The 20,885-nt window shown below is 43.2% G+C and overlaps 2 protein-coding genes across 2 annotated transcripts in view; one reads left to right on the forward strand and one right to left on the reverse strand.

Moving 5' to 3' along the window:
* The window catches only part of LOC124264311 (chondroitin proteoglycan 2-like), a 34,039-nt gene extending 28,456 nt beyond the window's left edge, over nucleotides 1-5,583 (reverse strand). Inside the window, exons 1-2 of the mRNA XM_046699059.1 lie at nucleotides 5,437-5,583; nucleotides 3,342-3,489 (exon numbers count right to left, since the gene is read on the reverse strand). Of these exons, the coding sequence (XP_046555015.1) occupies nucleotides 3,342-3,489; nucleotides 5,437-5,473 (185 nt within the window). The 5' untranslated portion in view covers nucleotides 5,474-5,583. The remainder of the gene's footprint in view (nucleotides 1-3,341; nucleotides 3,490-5,436) is intronic.
* A 5,326-nt stretch (nucleotides 5,584-10,909) lies between these two features.
* On the forward strand, nucleotides 10,910-15,494 carry LOC124264310. The gene is made up of 4 exons (XM_046699058.1): nucleotides 10,910-11,052; nucleotides 12,601-12,748; nucleotides 14,320-14,465; nucleotides 15,383-15,494. Exons 1-4 carry the CDS (start codon nucleotides 11,007-11,009, stop codon nucleotides 15,475-15,477), a joined length of 435 nt encoding a protein of 144 aa, XP_046555014.1. The 5' UTR covers nucleotides 10,910-11,006; the 3' UTR covers nucleotides 15,478-15,494.
* The last annotated feature ends 5,391 nt before the right edge of the window (nucleotides 15,495-20,885 follow it).

Consider the following 20,885-nt stretch of genomic DNA (forward strand, 5'->3'; position numbering starts at 1 on the left):
AATTTACAATTTGCGTAATACAATTTACGTCATTTTTTTTACAATTTATGTATTTATTACAATTTACGTCAATTTTTATTACAATTTGCTGCAAGTAGTACAATTTACGTCAAGGGTTATTACAATTTGCGTATTACAATTTACGTCAATATTTTTACAATTTATGTATTTATTACAAGTTACGTCAAGGGTTATTAGAATTTGCTATTACAATTCGTCGTAACAGGCTTCATTGAGTAAATCAATTTCATATTTGGGAAAAGACACATTCAGTTGTTTAATTGGCCTCCGTTTTTCTAAAGATAAATCATAAATTTCCTCATAAATAGAATTGAACAAAATGTGAACAGGATTTTCAGGGCCCCTATTCTCGAAAGGATCCTAGCCCTAGGATATCCTAACTTTGATCCTAGGGTCTAGGATAGGTGCCCTACCTTATTCTCGAAACGTATCCTAGCTCTAGGATATCCTAACTTAGGACAAATACTAGGATAGGTTCTGACTTGTCCTTAGTCTATCTTAGTGGAAGTCAACATAGTGTGGTTCTTGTTTGTTCACCAATTTTGACGTTGTCAAACAAAATAACTCGCCTATAACTTACATTTGAATTTATAACAGCACACAGTTTTAATGTGTTACGAAGAGTTTATAGAGTTTATATTATCAATTTATCGGTAATGAATAGACACACTTGTTGCGATGCACATATTCTTCAGGTCTACAAAAGAGATTTGTATAATTCTTACCTATTCTTGGCGTTTTTAATCACAACATTGCTCTTTTCAGTCACATTACCGTGAAATGTCAATGTCAAGGCCAACTTGATAGGGGAAATAACTCCTGATTATTTCCTAGGTGAATTTTTCAGTCTGTGAGATGACGCATCATGAGAGTTCAAGTCATGATTTCATAAAAATACAAATACAATGAAAATATTTTTTGCACATATCTTTAATATCCTTATTGTTTTTTTGGCAGATTTTCAAAATCTGAAGTAAAATTGTTATCGCCTTGTCAAAAAATGAATTTTCAAAAAACTACAAAACTCCTATGATGTGATGAAAATATCGAATAATTTCTTCTAAATTTATTAAGTCCATCAAAAGATGAATTTCCTTATATTATGTCTTTTTTATGGAATGAATCATGGGTAATATTTTTCTATCTCACCTGCTGAAGAGCTCGCTATCCTAGCTGGGATCGGTAGCTCAAGTTAGGACAAGGATAGGATCATTTCGAGAATGGGTATTATCCTAACGGTAGGATGTCCTAACTTCTGTCTTAACTACTTAGGATCTATCTTAGCTGGGACACTTTCGAGAATACGGGCCCAGCAACTGAGGAAGAAGAAGAAGAAGGGTAAGAATTTTCGGGGCCAATTGGCTCTATGCCCGAAGCGTTTGCACCAGTAAGAGGAGAGAGGTTAACGCCCACGTCCATCAGAAGTTTGGGTCTGCTGCCACTTGAGCATTCTGCTCATGCAAAAGTTCCTGACGGGCTCGAATTATGGGTTGAACTGGCTCACGGGGAATGAGATGTTTAAGCAGCCGGAATTGGTCTCGGAGATTTTGCTCCGTCAGGTAAGCATACATGGGCATGGCATTGTCCAATGCAGCTTAAGCGACTTGCCATTGACACGTGGAATCGCAGGCCATCCTGCCGCTTTCGCACACTCCATTAGTGTGGTTTTAAGGTGCTTTGAATAAGATATTTTTGGTCGGGCTCTGTGTCTTCCCCTGTGGCAAGTCCCATCTCCAGTAAGGTTGGTGTCACTACCGTAGGAAGGCTGACTGGGCTGAGGAGTTGAGGGGTGGGGGGATACTCCTTGGCTTTCGGTAACCCAGTGGAAAACCAGCTTCGGGGGCCCAGCCCTAACTGGGTGATGTACGTTTGGTTCAGGGAATAAAGTTCCCCTATCTAGGCCCACCACGGACAGGCGTACATCATCAGGCCCATATTATTATTATGTTTTATAGATTAAAGATGAAAATGCAGCAGAGAGGGTGATCCTGGTACAGTCAGGCTGGTAAGGCTCACCATCAGCTCAGGGTCCTCGCCCCCTCTACACGCAGCCCAGACAGCGAATGGGACTTCTCCCAGGAAACACTGCCTAGTCGAACCCACCAAGAACTTTCCGGAGAATATGAAGGCTCCCCAACACTGCAGCCTTCTGCATTACCCAGAGGGTCAGAAGGGCTGTGCTCCCGGTGGAGAATCTGGGCACTCTCCTGATCTGCGCCAAGAGATCAGGAGGTACCAAACCTAGGGCACCGAGAACAATTGGGAGCCTGACGACAGTGTACTTGGGATGCAAGCGAGACATTTCAAAGGCGAGGTCCGCATATTTATCATGCTTTTCCTGAATCTTGCCAATCACGTTGCTGTCAAAAGGGACAGAAAATTCAATGATATAAATAAATTCATTGGCTTTATCAAAAAGGACAAGATCGGGTGTGTTGGCAGGAATTCTTCTGAGGCTGTATATGCCCGGGCCTATTCCACAGAAGTCTGAAAGCATCATTTTCCATGACGCCCTGGACATGTTCAGGGTCGTACCATGGATGGACCTCGGAGTCAAAGCCACAGACATGTCTGAGACGGTAGTAAAAGCAACGAGCCATGCCATCGTGTCGTTTAAGATATGCTGTTTGTGCTAAAGAAGGGGTTATTATTATTATTATCAATATGTTTTACAGATTAAGATGAAAAATGCAGCAGAGAGGGTTTGGGTGATCCTGGCACAGTCAGGCTGGTAAGGCTCATCATCAGCTCAGGGCCTTTGCCCCCTCTACACGCAGCCCAGACAGCGAATGGGACTTCTCCCAGGAAAGAACCCGCCAAGAACTTTCCGGAGAATATGTAGACTCCCCAACACTGCAGCCTTCTGCAGCGTTCTGCATTATTATAATAGGATATTTATATGGCGCACATATCCAGGCAACTAGTACATGCTCAAGGCGCCGGTATTTTTTCCCCTTGATCATTGGATGTCAATCTCATATGACGATGTGCATGCGTGTGTATGTGTGGCTGATTGTACTAGTCCAGACTTAAGCTGGTTTTATAGTGCTAGCTCACTGAGATACCATGCCGCAGTTAAGCGTGGATACCCCACTAGACACATTATACTGACTCCGAGCCGACCAGTCCTTGTTGTACCCATTAATGCCGAGCGCCAGGCAGGGACCAACAAGAACCATATTTAAACGTCTTTAGGTATGACGCGGCCGGGAATCGAACCTTCGACCTTCCGCTCTCCGGACGGACGCTCTAACCACTACACCACGGAGGCGGTCTCTTATATAAAGTATATCATTGTTTATAAACATAAAAACACTTACGTCACGCATTTCATTGCGTCAGGGTCGAACACATCTGTAATGTTACACCTTATCTCAACGGCCACTCCTTGCGAACACATCACGAAATAGAAGCAGGAATACTCATATATACCATCTGGTCGGCCAGTGCAGTCCAGTCCGGTGGTCACTGGAATGTGTAATTATACTGAATACGATGTTCACGCTAAATATGTAGCTGATCACTGCCAGTAGTACCTGGAGTAATATAACAGAAGAAACGTTGTTGGTGCTGTTGTTGTTGCTATGGTAGCTGCGTGGTTGGCGGAAATCGTAATAATTTTGGAGGGGGAGATTGCTTCGTGGGATGCAGCGGCTGCTGTAGTGGTGTCAGAAGTAAAGGATGCAGTTGCTGTCGTGGTAGGGGATGTAGTTGCTGTCGTGGTAGGGGATGTAGCAGCTGTCATGGTAGGGGATGTTATTGCAGTCTTGGTAGGAGGTGTAGTTGCTGTCATGGTAGGGGATGTAGTTGCTGTCATGTTAGGTGATGTAGTAGCTGTCATGGTAGGGGATGTAGTAGCTGTCATGGTAGGGGATGTAGTTAGCTGTCATGGTAGGGGATGTAGTTGCTGTCTGTGTTAGGGGATGTAGTTGCTGTCATGGTAGGGGATGTAGTTGCTGTCATGTAGGTGATGTAGTTGCTGTCATGGTAGGGATGTAGTAGCTGTCATGGTAGGGGTGTATGCTGTCATGGTAGGGGATGTAGTAGTCATGGTAGGGATAGGGGTATGTAGTAGCTGTCATGGTAGGGGATGTAGTAGCTGTCATGGTCATGGTAGGGGATGTAGTTGCTGTCATGGTAGGGGATGTAGTAGCTGTCATGGTAGGAGGCGTAGTTGCTGTCATGGTAGGGGATGTAGCAGCTGTCATGGTAGGGGATGTTGTTGCAGTCTTGGTAGGAGTTGTAGTTGCTGTCATGGTAGGGGATGTAGTAGCTGTCATGGTTGGTGATGTTGTTGCTGTCTTGGTAGGAAATGTAGTTGCTGTCATGGTAGGGGATGTAGTTGCTGTCATGGTAGGTGATGTAGTAGCTGTCATGGTAGGGGATGTAGTTGCTGTCATGGTAGGGGATGTAGTTGCTGTCATGGTAGGGATGTAGTTGCTGTCATGGTAGGGGATGTAGTTGCTGTCATGATGTAGCTGTCATGGTAGGAGTTGTAGTTGCTGTCATGGTAGGGGATGTAGTTGCTGTCATGGTAGGGGATGTTGTTGCTGTCTTGGTAGGAGTTGTAGTTGCTGTCATGGTAGGGGATGTAGTTGCTGTCATGGTAGGGGATGTAGTAGCTGTCATGGTAGGGGATGTAGTTGCTGTCTTGGTAGGAGATGTAGTTGCTGTTGTGGTAGGGGATGTAGTTGCTGTCATGGTAGGTGATGTAGTAGCTGTCATGGTAGGGGATGTAGTTGCTGTCGTGGTAGGGGATGAAGTTGCTGTCATGGTAGGGGATGTAGTTGCTGTCATGGTAGGGGATGTAGTTGCTCTCATGGTAGGGGATGTAGTTGCTGTCATGGTAGGGGATGTAGTTGCTGTCATGGTAGGGGATGTAGTTGCTGTCATGGTAGGGGATGTAGTAGCTTTCTTTGTAGGGGATGTAGTAGCTGTCATGGTAGGTGATGTAACTATCATGGTAGGAGTTGTTGTTGCTGTCTTTCTAGGAGGTGTAGTTGCTGTCGTGGTAGGAGATGTAGTTGCTGTCGTGGTAGGGGATGTAGTAGCTCTCATGGTAGGGGATGTAGTAGCTGTCATGGTAGGGGATGTAGTTGCTGTCGTGGTAGGGGACTAATATCAAATCAAGTTAGTGAGTGAGTGAGTGAGTGTGTTGGGTTTTACGCCGCTTTTAGCAATATTCCAGCAATATCACGGCGGGGGACACCAGAAATGGGTTTCACATATTGTACCCATGTGGGGAATCGAACCCAGGTCTTCGGTGTGACTAGCGAAAGCTTTAACCACTAGGCTACCCCACCGCCCCTATCAAATCAAGGATCATAATCCGAATATACTGGAATTCGATCTCACTTTCACCACGTTTAAGCATGTAGACGTAGTTGTGGTAGCAGTGACAGGTAAAAGACGTACCTGCAATGACGCCCAACAGAACAATCCACAACAGCATACCTGGTCGGGACGACTTATTCAGTAGCGCTACAATAGGTAACTAACAGGCCGATGAGCGTCTGCGTTTTGTGGGGAGAAGCATGCGTGAATGTCGTTGTGAAATGAGATAAGACCTGCACCTGTTACATTATGAGGTCATACAGTCACTACACGAAGGAATAGAATTTCCAAAAACTTATCCATGCCAGGAAATACATGTATCATCCGAGGTCCATATGGCCACTCTTATCACGGATGGGACTCAATAACATGTTACATTTGACCAATTTCTAATATGTATAGTGTTAGACTAACGCTTAGTGTCTGAATTTTAATTGTAACAACTAAAACCGTTTAAATTGAAAAGGAGCCCCACAGAGACGAACCTGATCAAATCTAGATTGCTTCATTTAGGGCTTTAGCATTGCAGGGAGGGCGAGGCTGTACGGAATATAATATTGTTCAGGGACTGTGAGAAAAAAAAAAGTAATGCCAGAAATGCTTGGAAAATGCTTTTTGGCAATTATTTGATAATGGTTGATATTTCAGATTCAAAACTCATATATAATCATGTATACCACCTCGACCTAATATGGTATATGAGTAATCACGATGTACCCTTCCCTAATCATAATGATTACTCGTAAAATATCGAAAAACATGGTAGAAACACTTCTAAGACTGACTGACTGATGTTTAGTTTTACGCCGCTTTTAGCAATATTCCAGCAATATCACGGCAGGGGACACCAGAAATGGGCTTCACACATTGTGCCCATGTGGGGAATCGAACCCGGGTCTTCGGCGTGACGAGCCAACGATTTAACCACTAGGCTATCCCACCGACCCACACTTCTAAGAAACAAACTATATTGTGACTCACCTGGCAGACAGTCAGGGTGACAGCGTTCATGTAACGCATGGGCAGTACATGTCAGGGACCGTCTCAAAATATCAAGTGTCGGTATCACTGCTGGTCGAGGACTCTAGCGGAATTACAACAGGTGCAACTCGGCTGACGTTATTGCCGTCCCGCAGACGGTATTCGTCCTCGATTTTGAGAACACGGTCTTGAGCCTTTTGCCACACTTCTGGGGTAATTCTCGCAAAAGAAGCATACACAAGCTCTTAAACGTCTGAAAGCTTGAATGTGGTATTATTGGGAGCAATAAAATTCTTACAGTTACCCCAGATCAGCTCGATGGGATTGAGCTCACAGTGCCGTACTGGTGTACGCAGAACTATGTGGCCTTGTTTTGCTAGTTCGTCAGTGATGTACTGGATTGGCTTTTAGTGCTACCGGATGTTTTCTATGAGCTGGGGCTTTGTTTGTGATTGCCAGTAAGGCACGTTACAGTAAGTGAGAAAATCCTGCAACTGAGCCCTGAGATTGTTCATGGTGGGTGTTAATGCTAAATACAAGTTATGTTATTAAATCAGTAATGTTCAGCATTGTTAAACCAGGCATGTATGAGTGTCTTGTACGGTGGCCTAGTGGTTAACACACTAGACTTGAAATCCAAAGTGCTAGGGTTCAAATCCAGCTTAATGATAAAAAACTTTTGGAAATATATAGTGAGTGAGCGAGTTATTATTTAACGTCACATCGGCAATATTGCAGCCATATCGTGACGAGAACATATTTGAATTTGAAGTGGAATATATGTATATTATACAAACCTGGCGACGAAGGACAGTAAAACAACTAGAATATCACAATTAGAATTAAAACTAGCGTGGAAAGTTTAAAACTAATAGCACTATTGGGACAATACAATATACAAAAAAGGCTAGAGATCGCCAACTGAAGGTAGATCACCATACAGTACCTTTGTTACCTGCATGGACTGTAAATATATAGCCTCACTTCATATTGATGATCACATGACCTAACCCTTGCACAAAATCTTCATGCAAAGTCTGATTCACTTTGATATCCACATCGCCTGGAAATTCAACCCACCTTCAGCCAGTCATAGGGAGGTGTATGGGAACGGCTGATAGGGTCTGTCCGTAGTGTTCTCAACCCACTTCTCCAAGAATCCAGTCAACGCCTTGATGATGAGCTGTATAGAACACTCCTGTGTGAAGTTTAGTCGATCTGGAATTATAGGCCTCTGACAACAATGTCCAGTGATCTGTCAGATGTAGAACCTTTGACACCCAACCATTTGCTGATGGTAAGATCCAGTGCTTACATTCCACCACCTGGAGTATTTCAGGCATCTGATGTCTACGCATGCCGCCGATGGAGACGTGTACAGTACTTGGCAGAGCTTTTCTGGAGTAGATGGAGAAAGGAGTACCTTTTAACGCTTCAGAAACGTCAGAAATGGCAAGCTCCTAAAAGGAACGTCAAGATAAACGATATTGTTCTGGTCAAGGACGATAACCTCCCCAGGAATGCTTTGCTCATGGCGCGCGTAGTGGACACTGAACCAGACGGTCGTGGTTTTGTCAGAAGTGTGACCCTCAAGACAAGAGGCTCAGATCTCCGAAGGCCAATTCACAAACTAGTCTTGCTCATACCTGCTGCAGAATAAGTTCATTATCTCAGGTAGTAAGTGTTGTCAAGACCAGTTAGAGGTATTTCGCATTATTGTATTGTTTTGTCTTAAACACCCTAGGTGTGTTTAACGGGCCGGGTGTGTTAATGCTAAATACAAGTTATGTTATATTCAGTAATGTTCAGCATTGTTAAACCAGGCATGTATGAGTGTCTTGTATGGTGGCCTAGTGGTTAACACACTTGACTTGAAATCCAAAGTGCTAGGGTTCAAATCCAGCTTAATGATAAAACTTTTGTAAATATATAGTGAGTGAGCGAGTTATTATTTAACGTCACATCGGCAATATTGCAGCCATATCGTGACGAGAACATATTTGAATTTGAAGTGGAATATATGTATATTATACAAACCTGGCGACGAAGGACAGTAAAACAACTAGAATATCACAATTAGAATTAAAACTAGCGTGGAAAGTTTAAAACTAATAGCACTATTGGGACAATACAATATACAAAAAGGCTAGAGATCGCCAACTGAAGGTGAAGGTAGATCACCATACAGTACCTTTGTTACCTGCATGGACTGTAAATATATAGCCTCACTTCATATTGATGATCACATGACCTAACCCTTGCACAAAATCTTCATGCAAAGTCTGATTCACTTTGATATCCACATCGCCTGGAAATTCAACCCACCTTCAGCCAGTCATAGGGAGGTGTATGGGAACGGCTGATAGGGTCTGTCCGTAGTGTTCTCAACCCACTTCTCCAAGAATCCAGTCAACGCCTTGATGATGAGCTGTATAGAACACTCCTGTGTGAAGTTTAGTCGATCTGGAATTATAGGCCTCTGACAACAATGTCCAGTGATCTGTCAGATGTAGAACCTTTGACACCCAACCATTTGCTGATGGTAAGATCCAGTGCTTACATTCCACCACCTGGAGTATTTCAGGCATCTGATGTCTACGCATGCCGCCGATGGAGACGTGTACAGTACTTGGCAGAGCTTTTCTGGAGTAGATGGAGAAAGGAGTACCTTTTAACGCTTCAGAAACGTCAGAAATGGCAAGCTCCTAAAAGGAACGTCAAGATAAACGATATTGTTCTGGTCAAGGACGATAACCTCCCCAGGAATGCTTTGCTCATGGCGCGCGTAGTGGACACTGAACCAGACGGTCGTGGTTTTGTCAGAAGTGTGACCCTCAAGACAAGAGGCTCAGATCTCCGAAGGCCAATTCACAAACTAGTCTTGCTCATACCTGCTGCAGAATAAGTTCATTATCTCAGGTAGTAAGTGTTGTCAAGACCAGTTAGAGGTATTTCGCATTATTGTATTGTTTTGTCTTAAACACCCTAGGTGTGTTTAACGGGCCGGGTGTGTTAATGCTAAATACAAGTTATGTTATATTCAGTAATGTTCAGCATTGTAAAACCAGGCATGTATGAGTGTCTTGTATGGAGGCCTAGTGGTTAACACATTGACTTGAAATCCAAAGTGCTAGGGTTCAAATCCAGCTTAATGATAAAACCTTTTGTAAATATAAAGCCTCACTTTCATATTGATGATCACATGACCTAACCCTTGCACAAAATCTTCATGCAAAGTCTGATTCACTGTGATATCCACATGGTCACTTGGCTGTCTGCAAACCTCTCTGTATAGCAACACAAATGTGAATACTTTTAATCATATCTTGTGAGCTTTACGTGATATTTGAATAGAATATGTTGTAGAATTTATCTTTTGGAATATTTTGATTATTATTATTGTGTAATTTTGATAAAAGCTGCTATTGAAGCACGTTATTGAAATGCATTGTCTGACAATCTTTGATATCTGCAGAGATATCAAATCGCATGTCGCCAGTTCAGTGCTCATACACGAAGTGAAACTTTTATGGGTGAACAAGGTTATCTATGCGATTTAAATTAAGACTTTTTTAAGGTAATTAGTTTAGGCTATATGAATAATTATAGCCTGTATTTCAAAACTACAGTTTGTACTTAGAATATTTACGAATGTTGTTAAAACGTCAAAATTTCCTCCTGTGATGTCACCCCTCAAGTGCATTTTTTCATCTGAGCTTTAATATCCAACTAGGTAGAGTCGTACATGTATCATATATGTGCTTTTATCAAATTCATCATATTGATATTGAAGCCAAAAAGCATTTTCGGCATTACTTATTTTTTTAATCTATCGTCTTCCTGTACCTTCCTGTATACGTAAACACATTTATAACTGTATTAACCTCAAACGTGGTGGGAACACGCAACCCGTGAAGATCCGGGTTAGAATTGGTCTTCAGTAACCCATGCTTGCCCTAAGAGGCGACTAACGGGATTGGATGGTCAGGCTCGCTGACTTGGTTGACACGTGTGATCGTGTCCCAAATGCGTATATCGAGGCTCATGCTGCTGATCACTGGATTGTCTGGTCCAGACTTAATTATTTACAGACCGCCTTCATATAGTTGGAACACGCCCAATGGAACCTGTTTGGGGCAGATAATCGAGGTTGGTTACTTTCTCTTGACGTTATATCTTTAACAGTTTGGTGCAATATATATAGAATGAAACGGTTGCTTCTTTCTGCTTGGTGTATGTTGATCGTTGCTACGTGACCACCAGCAGTTACTGGTGCACCGGGGCGTAGGGGTAGCCAAGTGTTTAAAGCGTTCGCTCGTCACGCTGAAGACCCGGGATCGATTCCCCACATGGATATAATTTGTGAAGCCCATTTCTGGTGTCCCCCGCAGTGATATTGCTGGAAAATTGCTAAATGCGGCGTAAAACCGAATTCACTCACTACTGGTGCACCGAGGTCATTTTTACTGTTATCATTATCCGCCATCACAATATTCGAAAATCAAGGTGTATGGTCTCCCAAGGTAACATTGTGCGTGATAAAAAGGATTGTAGGACACTCGTAACAGCTGCTTGTCTTATCTAATTTCACAATTGCACTCGTGCTTGTGGCTTCCCATGAAGGGCAGACATACTTATCCTGGTAGTTACCTGCTGTATTTCAACTGAACATGTCAGACATGCTGTTCTTGACCGTTCTGCTTGGAATCATTGCAGGTACGTAATATAACGTGAAACTGCTACAACAATTACATCTACGTGTGATGTGAGAGTGAGTGAGAGTGAGTGAGTGAGGTTTTTCGCCGCTTTTAGCAATATTCCAGCAATATCACGGCGGGGGATACCAGAAATGGGCTTCACACATTGTACCCATGTGGGGAATCGAACCCGGGCCTTCGGCGCGACGAGCGAACGCTTTAACCACTAGACTACCCTACCGCCCACTTATTGAGGGGCATTTAGGATTTGGAGTGAGTGAGGTGGGTAACGGAAGGATTTGGAGCTATCAAACCAAGGATCAAAATGAGAATATACCGAAATTCGGTCCCGAGACCGGCAGGGGTTCATAACAATGTATGAATGGACAACTTCTTTATTACAGTGAGATCGACGTTGTAGGTTCTAAGCTCGTTATCAAGCAAGTGGTGAACCAATTTAAGATTGAGATCATGTATACAAGTGTGGGAAAGTGTTTATACAGTACAGTAAGGACTGGAATAGCATAGGGAAGCCAGTTAACTACACATCGCTCTAAATTCTAAAGGGGCGGTTGGGTAGCCTAAAGGTTAAAGCGTTCACTGTTTGTTACGAGGGAGGAGTGCAGAGAAAGGGACAGCCAGGTGTTCGCGAAAGGATGGAGACGGCACAGCACAGGTTAATGAATCAATAACTTTGTCGGTACTTGTGCACGTGCTTCTCTAACACCTGACTGTCCCTTTCTCTGTATTCCTCCCTCGTAACAAATAGTGAACTGTGTCAATATTTTAATGATAGTTTGTTAAACAACTTTTTAATTTTTAGGACATAAATTCTGCAAACATATCACAGAGTTGGTCTGATGTTTTGATTATGATCAGCGTTTCATTGAGTATTATATATTTATTAGTTTTCGAGTTAGATTGCAATTCATCGGTCCGCTTTTGAGCCAAACGCACTATAGTGCATTTGGATGTTTTGTATCGAACGAGATGTCATGGGAGCAGAGAAACAACGAACTTCGAACTCCTTGTTTCTCTGCTCCCATGACATCTTCTCGTTCTTCGAACTCCTTGTTTCTCTGCGCCCATGACATCTCGTTCAATACAAAACATTCTAATGCACTAGAACGACGCTCTATATTTATTATATGCCCTCTTATCTTGCATTAATCTGTTACTTGATAAAACAAATCATAGCGTAGCAATGTAGAACCGGCAGGGGTCCAATAAGGAATCTGGGATGCAATACGGAATTTGACCACGTCATCCGTAATGCACCCCTGTATTACTAACCTAAGTTTACATGGGTATATAATAAAATGTGTGAAGCCCATTTCTGGTGTCCCCTACCGTGATATTGCTGGAATATTGCTAAAAGCGGCGTAAAACTAAACTCACACGCTCTTCTCCGTCCCATCCGTCTACCCTCTCCTACCACTTCTGCTCTTCTTCACCTTCGTCTGCCATTACAGCTGTTTTCTTCCGTCATATTGCTCTCGGTACCACTGGCAATGGATTTCTGCGTCTTCGGCGTGATCATTGTATTCAGTACAATTAAACATTCCAGTGACCGCCGGCTTAGACTGTACTGGCCAACCAAATGGCATATATGAGTACACCTGCTTCTCATACGTGACTTGTTACCAAGGCGTGGCAACTGAGATCCTGTGTAACAGTACAGATGTGTTCGATCCTGACCAAGCGAGATGCGTGACGTAAGTAATTATGCTATTTTCTTCTGTCATCATGTTAGCAATGTTGGTCGACACGGCATGCAGGCTACTTATGGGATAACTGTACTGTACTTGACAAATCAATATATGAGCGGCAAATCGTGAATCAAGCTGTCAAAATCATATCTGACCGTACTCACTACTTAAATTCGGAATACAACCTTCTCCCCCTCAGGCCGCCGCTACATAGTTCCAATTGTGAAAACTAAGAGAGCCCGTACATCCTTTATTCCAAGTACCATATCTCTCTTAAGCAAATGTGAAGATGCCTAAATCAAAGAATTTATGTAAACATGTTTGGTATCTCTCTAATGTGTCAGTAGCTCTGCTGATGTAACACAAATTCATGAAAAGGCATTAAAGTATTATTCTATTCTATTCTATTCTATATCGGTGGTTATATAGCCGCAAATTTAGTTATATCGGCGACGGTATACGTCCTCAATTCGGCAAACACAGTATAGTTATCCCCATTCAAATTCAACTCGCTTTATGCTGTTTTTTTCATGAAAGAAATTCATTATTTAAACCAGATCAACGTTCTTCTAGGTCAAAGGTTAATCATATCACTCATTGAACTTACACCATCGCCAGAAAAAGTAGTTCCTTTTCAAACTTCAACACGTTTATTATGTGCACACTGACTAAATCTGACAATGATGAATAAATTATAGTGTTGTAGCTAAAATGAACGGAATTATCCTGAAACCGCCCTCTAGTTATCAGAAAGGAGCGGCCGCTGCAAATGATTGTGATTCCTTAAGCTGGGCCCCGTCTCGCATATCGCAATATACGAACGTCAGTGCGCGCAAAGGGAGCCGGGAACCAGGTTAAGTGATTCCTCAACTACTGGCCACTATCTGTTCTGTTGTCAAATGAAGTTCGTCACGCTCCATAATGACGTCATAAATCTTGTTTCATGCCAAACAGTGTCTAAGTTCTAAGTTGTTTGAACTCAAAACTTATGATACTGTTGTGTCTTTTTTAACAGCGGGAAAGGGTGAAACGACCTAGGGCTTCTGCATAATGACACAGCGCTACCCCAATAGTGTAGGGATACATAAATCTTCCGTTATGCTGATTATACGGCCGGATCATTGACCAATCAGACCTCGTGTTACATACTAAGTTAAATTGGAATACCATATATCGATGCATTCTTATTTGATGACGTCATAATGACGCAGTATCTTTATGACGAAGTATCATTATGACGTTTGTGTATTGCGTAAACATATCATTGTTGACAAGAGACAAAGGCTTTCATAACCATAGGAAATCTCTGCACAGTGTAGAGTGTATTGTACGATTCTGACGATATCATGAGCGTCATCCGTGAAGACCCGGGTTTGAATTTGTCTTCAAGAGCCCTTGCTTGTCGTAAGTGGCGACTATTGGGTCCGGGTGGTATCCAAAAAAAACAACAACCCCAAAACCAAAAAAACAACAACAACATTCCAACTCTTGGAATGATCATGCAAAGGAACAATTACATGCAATTCTCATTGAAACTGCTCGTTTCCACTGTTTTGGGCATCTATCTTCACCACCAGCCCTGTTGACGGGTTCTGGCCATGCGCTGATGTTGTCAACTGCATGAACCAAGCCGATAACAGATACCCTGACTACAACAACGGCTGCCATACCTACTACACCTGTCACAAAGGATTCTTCCTGGGACACAACTTCTGTCCTCCGTGTAAGTAACTACAGTCTGTTTGCTACAAAAAGCGTTTTTGATGGTCCAGAACCAACAACCGTCACTGGTACTGTCATATCTGTCCACTCTGATGATTCAGATTCCAGTCATAGTACGAATTTAGTGATTAAATTTTTGAGGTGACCCATTGCTGTTCTTGCGTTTGCCTTTACTCCCTTGTTGTAAATGTGTACAGGATATAAACATTTACATGATGACATCAAATTTCACATGTTATTGGATATATAGCGAATTTATGAACTGCAGCGGTGGGACAGCCTAGTGGCTAAAGCGTTCGCCCGTCACGCAGAACACCCGGGTTCTATTCCACACGTGAGTACAGTGTGTGAAGCCCTTTTCCGCCCTGATATTGCTGAACATATGCTAAAAGCGGCGGAACACCACACTCACTCACTTGAAATGAACATATATATACATACTACATTGTAAAACAGTGAATTTGTGTATGATTCGATACCGTTTCCGTGTGAGGTACGCATCGTCAAAAGTGAAAATGTCTCTCTTCCATTCCAACCCTTCTTAAAATAGATATATTCCGGCTCTCGGCACCTTCCGTGAAAAAGTAAACGACTCAAAGATTAACAGTATGTTAGAATGTCATAGGGTAATTATATTGGAACAATTGTTTTCAGCATCAATGTAGTACCAACACGGTCTTCAGCAACCCATGCTTGTCGTAAGAGGCCATTAACGGGATCGGGTTGTCAGGCTCGCTGACTTCGTTGACACATGTAATCGTATCCCAATTTCGTAGATCGATGTTCATGTTGTTGATCACTGGATTGTCTGATACAGATTCGATTCTTTACAGACTGCCGCCATATAGCTGGAATATTGCTGAGTGGGGCGCTAAACAAAAAGCCAACTAGTACCAATACCTTCAATTTCTGTTTCAGCTCTTGTGTTCGACTTTAATCATCAGCTCTGCAACTGGCACTTCAACGTCGTACCGCCCTGTGGGACGTGTACTGATCCCGAATGTTTGGTGTAGTAAATGATGACACAGGATGGGAGTCTGACGTCTTTTGTGATGTTGGTGATGGCCAGGGGCTTGCAACGCAAACGAGTGAGCGAGTATGGTTTTACGCCGCTTTTAGCAATATTCCAGCAACATCACGGCGGGGGACACCAAAATAGGCTTCACACATTTTACCCATGTGGGGAATCGAACCCGGGTCTTCTGAGTGACGAGCGAACGCTTTAACCACTGGGCTACCCCGCCGCCCCTCGCAAACAAGTGGCATCAAGATGTACATTGTCGGTGTCAGGATCTTGGCACTATATAATAGGGACAGGATGTAACCAGGTCAACACACTAAGTTTGTTCCAGGACAAGTTCAGCAATGGTCTTTGTAAATACCAACATAAAACCTACACGCATTTCAAGCCAAGGCACTGTCAGCGCTCAAGTCGCCAGTAGTGGAACCACCTTCCGATGTCATTTTCTCCTCCACACACAGAAGTGTCGAGAAGTCAGTCTACTCCTAGAAAACACTGTAGAAAGCAATCTTGTGCCAGATACCGCCAATGTCTAGCTGGCAATCTTGGTAGAACAACAACATCTACAACCTTTGGACTGAGTGAATGTGTTTAGTTTTACGCCGCTTTTAGCAATATTCCAGCAATATTACACCAGAAATGAGCTTCAAACATTGTGCCCATGTGGGGAATCGAACCCGGGTCTTCGGCGTGACGAGCGAACGCCTCAACCACTAGGCTACCCCACCGCCCCTACAACCTTTGGAAGGCCTACCTACAAATGTAGACGAATTATACCTGTTTGGCTACCTGCGTTTGCAAGAATGCCAAAGTATCCTGTACGACTGGAAAGGAAGGGGAGGTTCTCGTAGTTTCCAGAATCGCCATCGCAGTACATGAGTCCTTGGCGACTATAGAACCAAAATATATGCAAACAAACAGAAACACACACAGAGACAACTTCCGACATGGCATAGACAGAGGGCTTCGAGATCCTGCTAGAGAAGTATCCCCATCTATTCCTCTCCGACAAAGAGAAACAAATCCTTGAGCGATCGGAACACACCTTCTACAAGCGGTACCAGATCCGTCAACAGTTTTGCAAAGTCTATTTGCTGTTCTTTCAACGATTCGTAGAAGACGGCAAAATAGTCGATGTGGTCTATCTCTATCTGGAGCGAGCAATCTCCGACTCGTTCTCTCCAAGGACAGAAGCCAACTGGAAGCCAAGGACAGATACCACCAATGCACCGACTGCCTTGCCGCTCTACCACCAGTGCCTACCCTCTTTGAGCACGTCAACTCGGCGGGTGCCACAGACCATTGCATTCGCAGCAAGAAATGCATTCTATGGAAAAACAAAGAGACGCTTTATACATCCCCGGATTGACTCCCACTCGAGCTGCTGAACCAAATCACAATCTCCGGCTGTTTCGAGAACATAGAGAGCCTCTGCGGTAACGACTGCCTCTGCTGGTGCATATACTACAAACTCCTCCTCAACCGTTTGGTAGAGAACTGCCTTGCCCAATTACGACAGGCAAGTGGCAGCACCACCATGCAACAAACACCGAAATGGGTCACACGTTCCAAAGGGAATCTGTACATGCAAAATGTTTGCCGTATTGAAATACAAATGTAAAAGGGGAGAACAGATTGTTGCTGTTGCCAACTGCTGTCTATGGCTACAAGTTACGAGAACCGATTCGAGACAATGGTGGAATAGAACGCTTATGGTCGGTGGGTGGGCTATTTCTGTGTAGACTTGGCAAAGTCTGCTACTCGCCCATTTCGGAAAAGAAAGACGATCTTCCCAGAGAGTCGAAGTACCTGTAGAGACCAAGTGGGTATAGCTTCTATCTAGTCACAAAAAAATAACAACATGCAAACATACATACGAAAACACACACATATTTTTTCTAGTCCATGTAAAAAGGGGTGCCCAGGGTGGATCGTACAAACTGGTTTGGACGTTGCTGTCATCTCGTTGGCCTGCGTGTTGGATGGTGTGCAGTGTTTCCAGGTTGTCCACACGACCTTCCAGACAAACACGGCAGCTAGCGAAAGGTAGGTCAACTTTTGTGCCAATTCTATCATCTGCCCTCACCTTCTGGATATCCAGATGGGTCTCTGTTCCTCCTCTATGCTTTCTATTTCCTGACAGAATTCATCGTTGTCCAGCCTAGACAAGATGTCGACCAACATAGTCATGGTTAGCTCCACACAAGCCAACAACATCATCGTGGTTTGCTCCGCACGGACTTCGATCCTCCTCAGACTGTTGTTGAAGTCATGGATGGTGGGCGACGTCGGTTTTGGATCTATCTCGCCGGCGGTCAAGAGGCCGACGGTTCTGCAGATGGCTCTCGCCATAGCTCGTAGACCCTTTTGGACCGAAGCGCCTTTTGGCCTCTGTCTGCTGGGACTACTCTGAGAAGGGCGCGGATTTCTTGGGTCAGGCCTGGAGACAAATCTCTTTTTGGTGACATGGTGTTTTTTCCTGGGTGGAAAAAATAGGTTGAGTAGTCTTAGCCATGTGGAAAAACTACATTTCCTATTCCTAGACATGTCGGAAAATGGGATTTCCATATAGGCATGTGGGGAGTATATAAACCCAGGAAAAACACCATGCCACCAAAAAGAGATTTGTTCGACATTGAAGACCTTGGCATTGACCTGCTCCGCACTGAAAAGAGCCAGTGATATGATGGGACATATATGTTTAGCCATTCAGATGGCTAGCTCTTTTCGGTGCGGAGTAGACCAAAAACAGACGCATGCAGTAGGGCGGCGTCACACTCAAATCTGGCACCAAATCAGCAGACTGCTCACCAAAACAGCCAACTTAGACGTTTCTTTCATCTCAGACAGAACCCTGAAACACCCGTTCCACCCAGCCCACCCCAAACCACAGGTAATGTGTGTATAATACATCAAGCAACTGCGGAGACAGATACACAGGAGACACATTGCGCCATAAAGCCACCCGAACGAAAGAACACAAGACCTTTGCTGAAAAATCTGACCTGAAATTCGATAAAAGATTCTGGCTCCATATTTCTTGACAACAAACCAAGTTTATCCAAATCGATCATTGGAAAAAAAAGAAAGTTATAGAAAGCACTGAAATTAAAAGAAGGAAGCCATGAACCGAGACCAAGGCATTTACCTTCCCAGTGTGTACTCCATTGTGTTACATAATACTGTCATCCTCCACTGTGCGCTTGTTGTTTGCCCCTGATGCATGACAATAAACAGCCATTGTCATCACTATACCTAACTGAACCCCAGCCACAACCTGTTAATGTCATCTTACTTGTCACTACATTATTATCTTTGCACAATAAGCCTCATCGCCACACCACACCACACCACACCCACCTCAACATCAACTTCAATTCAGTTTAGCTGGAACATCATCAATTCTCCTAACCCTCCAACACAATACAACAAATAACATAACAACACGTTCTGCAATTCTACTAACCAATTCTATCCTGGGCCTGAAGACTATGAATGTCATCAGCGTAGGCAATCTCAAAGACAACAACAAAGAGAATAAGTCAATCAGTATTTCATATTGATTACCAACATGTCAAAGGTTAAGGCTCTCTCGCCAAACATACCCCCTGGAATCCGGCTGGGTACATAAGCTTCCTTGTGTCTAGGTAAATACACGAAATCAAGCACTTCAGGTATGAAAGTTTCCTTCGGGCACAACAATAACCAGTAACTGGCAGAGTACCACGCAGGTACAACCAAAGTACCTTTAGCTTTGCAAACCTTCATATGAGCCAGAACTCTACAAACACATATATATGCAGGCGGCTCAATCCAGTTGTTAGTATCACCGCAAAGCTCAGTGAACGCATCTATTGTAACCCATCCTTGATCCCAGAATACTGAACAGAAAGTTGAGACTTTTGCGTTGTAATGAGAAGCAAATCTGTCGACATCAACGTCCGTACAACCAGGAATTATTGAGAATTTAAAGATTGTAAATTTTTAATTTTTTTTCACTCATTACTCACGTATTAAATGTGAATATTAGCAGAACATAACTCCAGATTCAAAGACAGGTGAACAGTTAGTATTTTGTCAAGTCACCATGGGCAGCAATGCAGGCTTCAATGCGGCGGGGCATACTACTGATCAAAGAAGTTAGAAAGTCGTGGTCCATGCTGTCCCAATATCGGACCACCTCTTCTTTCATTTCAGCAGTATTTGTCAGATTTTTCTTATTGACACTTTCCTTCATAAGTCCCCAAACATTTTCTATTGGATTTAGGTCAGGGCTATAGCTTGGCCAATCTAATAATGTCATATTTTGGGTCTGAAACCAGGCCTGTGAATGCTTTGAACGATGTTTTGGGTCGTTGTCCTGCTGGAAAATCAAACAATTTCCATAGAACACGTGAGCAGATGGAAGTAAATGTCCCTCGAGAATATCTGTGTACCGCTCACTGTTCATATTCCCTTCAAATACACAGAGGGCGTTGCCCTAACACAGATATGCCACCCCACACGTTAAATTTCGGACTGTACTTTGGGCGCTGATACAAAGGTTTTCAGTTTGTTTGGTCCAGAATTTCAGTGTATTAGGAAACAGCCACACAGAACTTTCATCTGAGAAAATCACATTGTCCCAGTTAAAATTTCTATGCTGTAAGCACCAGTTCAACCTTCACTCCTTTTGTTCAGGTTTCATGATCGGTGATGGAATTCCTCGACTTTTCTGCCAACCCATTGCATGCAGCTCAGTTCTAATTGTCTCCTTACAGACAGCCACAGTTCCTCTATCAATCATATCCAGCCTTAAGTTTTCTAAACTCCTTCGTTTGTTTTTAGAAACAAGAATACCAAGCCGCCTCCTGTCACCGACAGTCAATTTTCTGGGCCTACCTGCGCCTCCTGGTGCTCAATGCCATATCCATTTGCAATATTTTCAAAAACACGATAAACAGTGGACAAAGGGATGCCTGTTCTACTTGAAATCACTTTAGCTGATCTGATGTCCTTGTTATAATACTCTAAAATCAACTTCCTCTTCTCTAAATCATCCATACTGAGGATCACTGAAAATGTCGTCTGCTAGCAAGTAAACAAAGGGGGATAACTCTTCACAAACTAATGAAAAGGATTAACGGAGTTGTCTCTCTTGAATGAAACCAAGCACTTGATAGCTGGTCAAGGTTGTTTATACTAGAAATCCAATTAAACATATTCCTAAAATTCTCAATAATTTCTGGTCATACTATACGCAATCAGCTCTCTCCATGTCAAACTCTTATTCGCGTCTTCAGTAGACCCATGTCCATATATCTCACTCTGGCCAAGCTGAACACAATATCCGCCATACCCACTAGAACTAGCATCACTGTATACTACTTTAGTGACCACACGTTGTTCTACTAGCATACA

The sequence above is a fragment of the Haliotis rubra genome, unplaced genomic scaffold, assembly GCF_003918875.1.
Source record: "Haliotis rubra isolate DU_JTF1 unplaced genomic scaffold, ASM391887v1 Scf92, whole genome shotgun sequence".
Lineage (NCBI taxonomy): Eukaryota > Metazoa > Mollusca > Gastropoda > Lepetellida > Haliotidae > Haliotis > Haliotis rubra.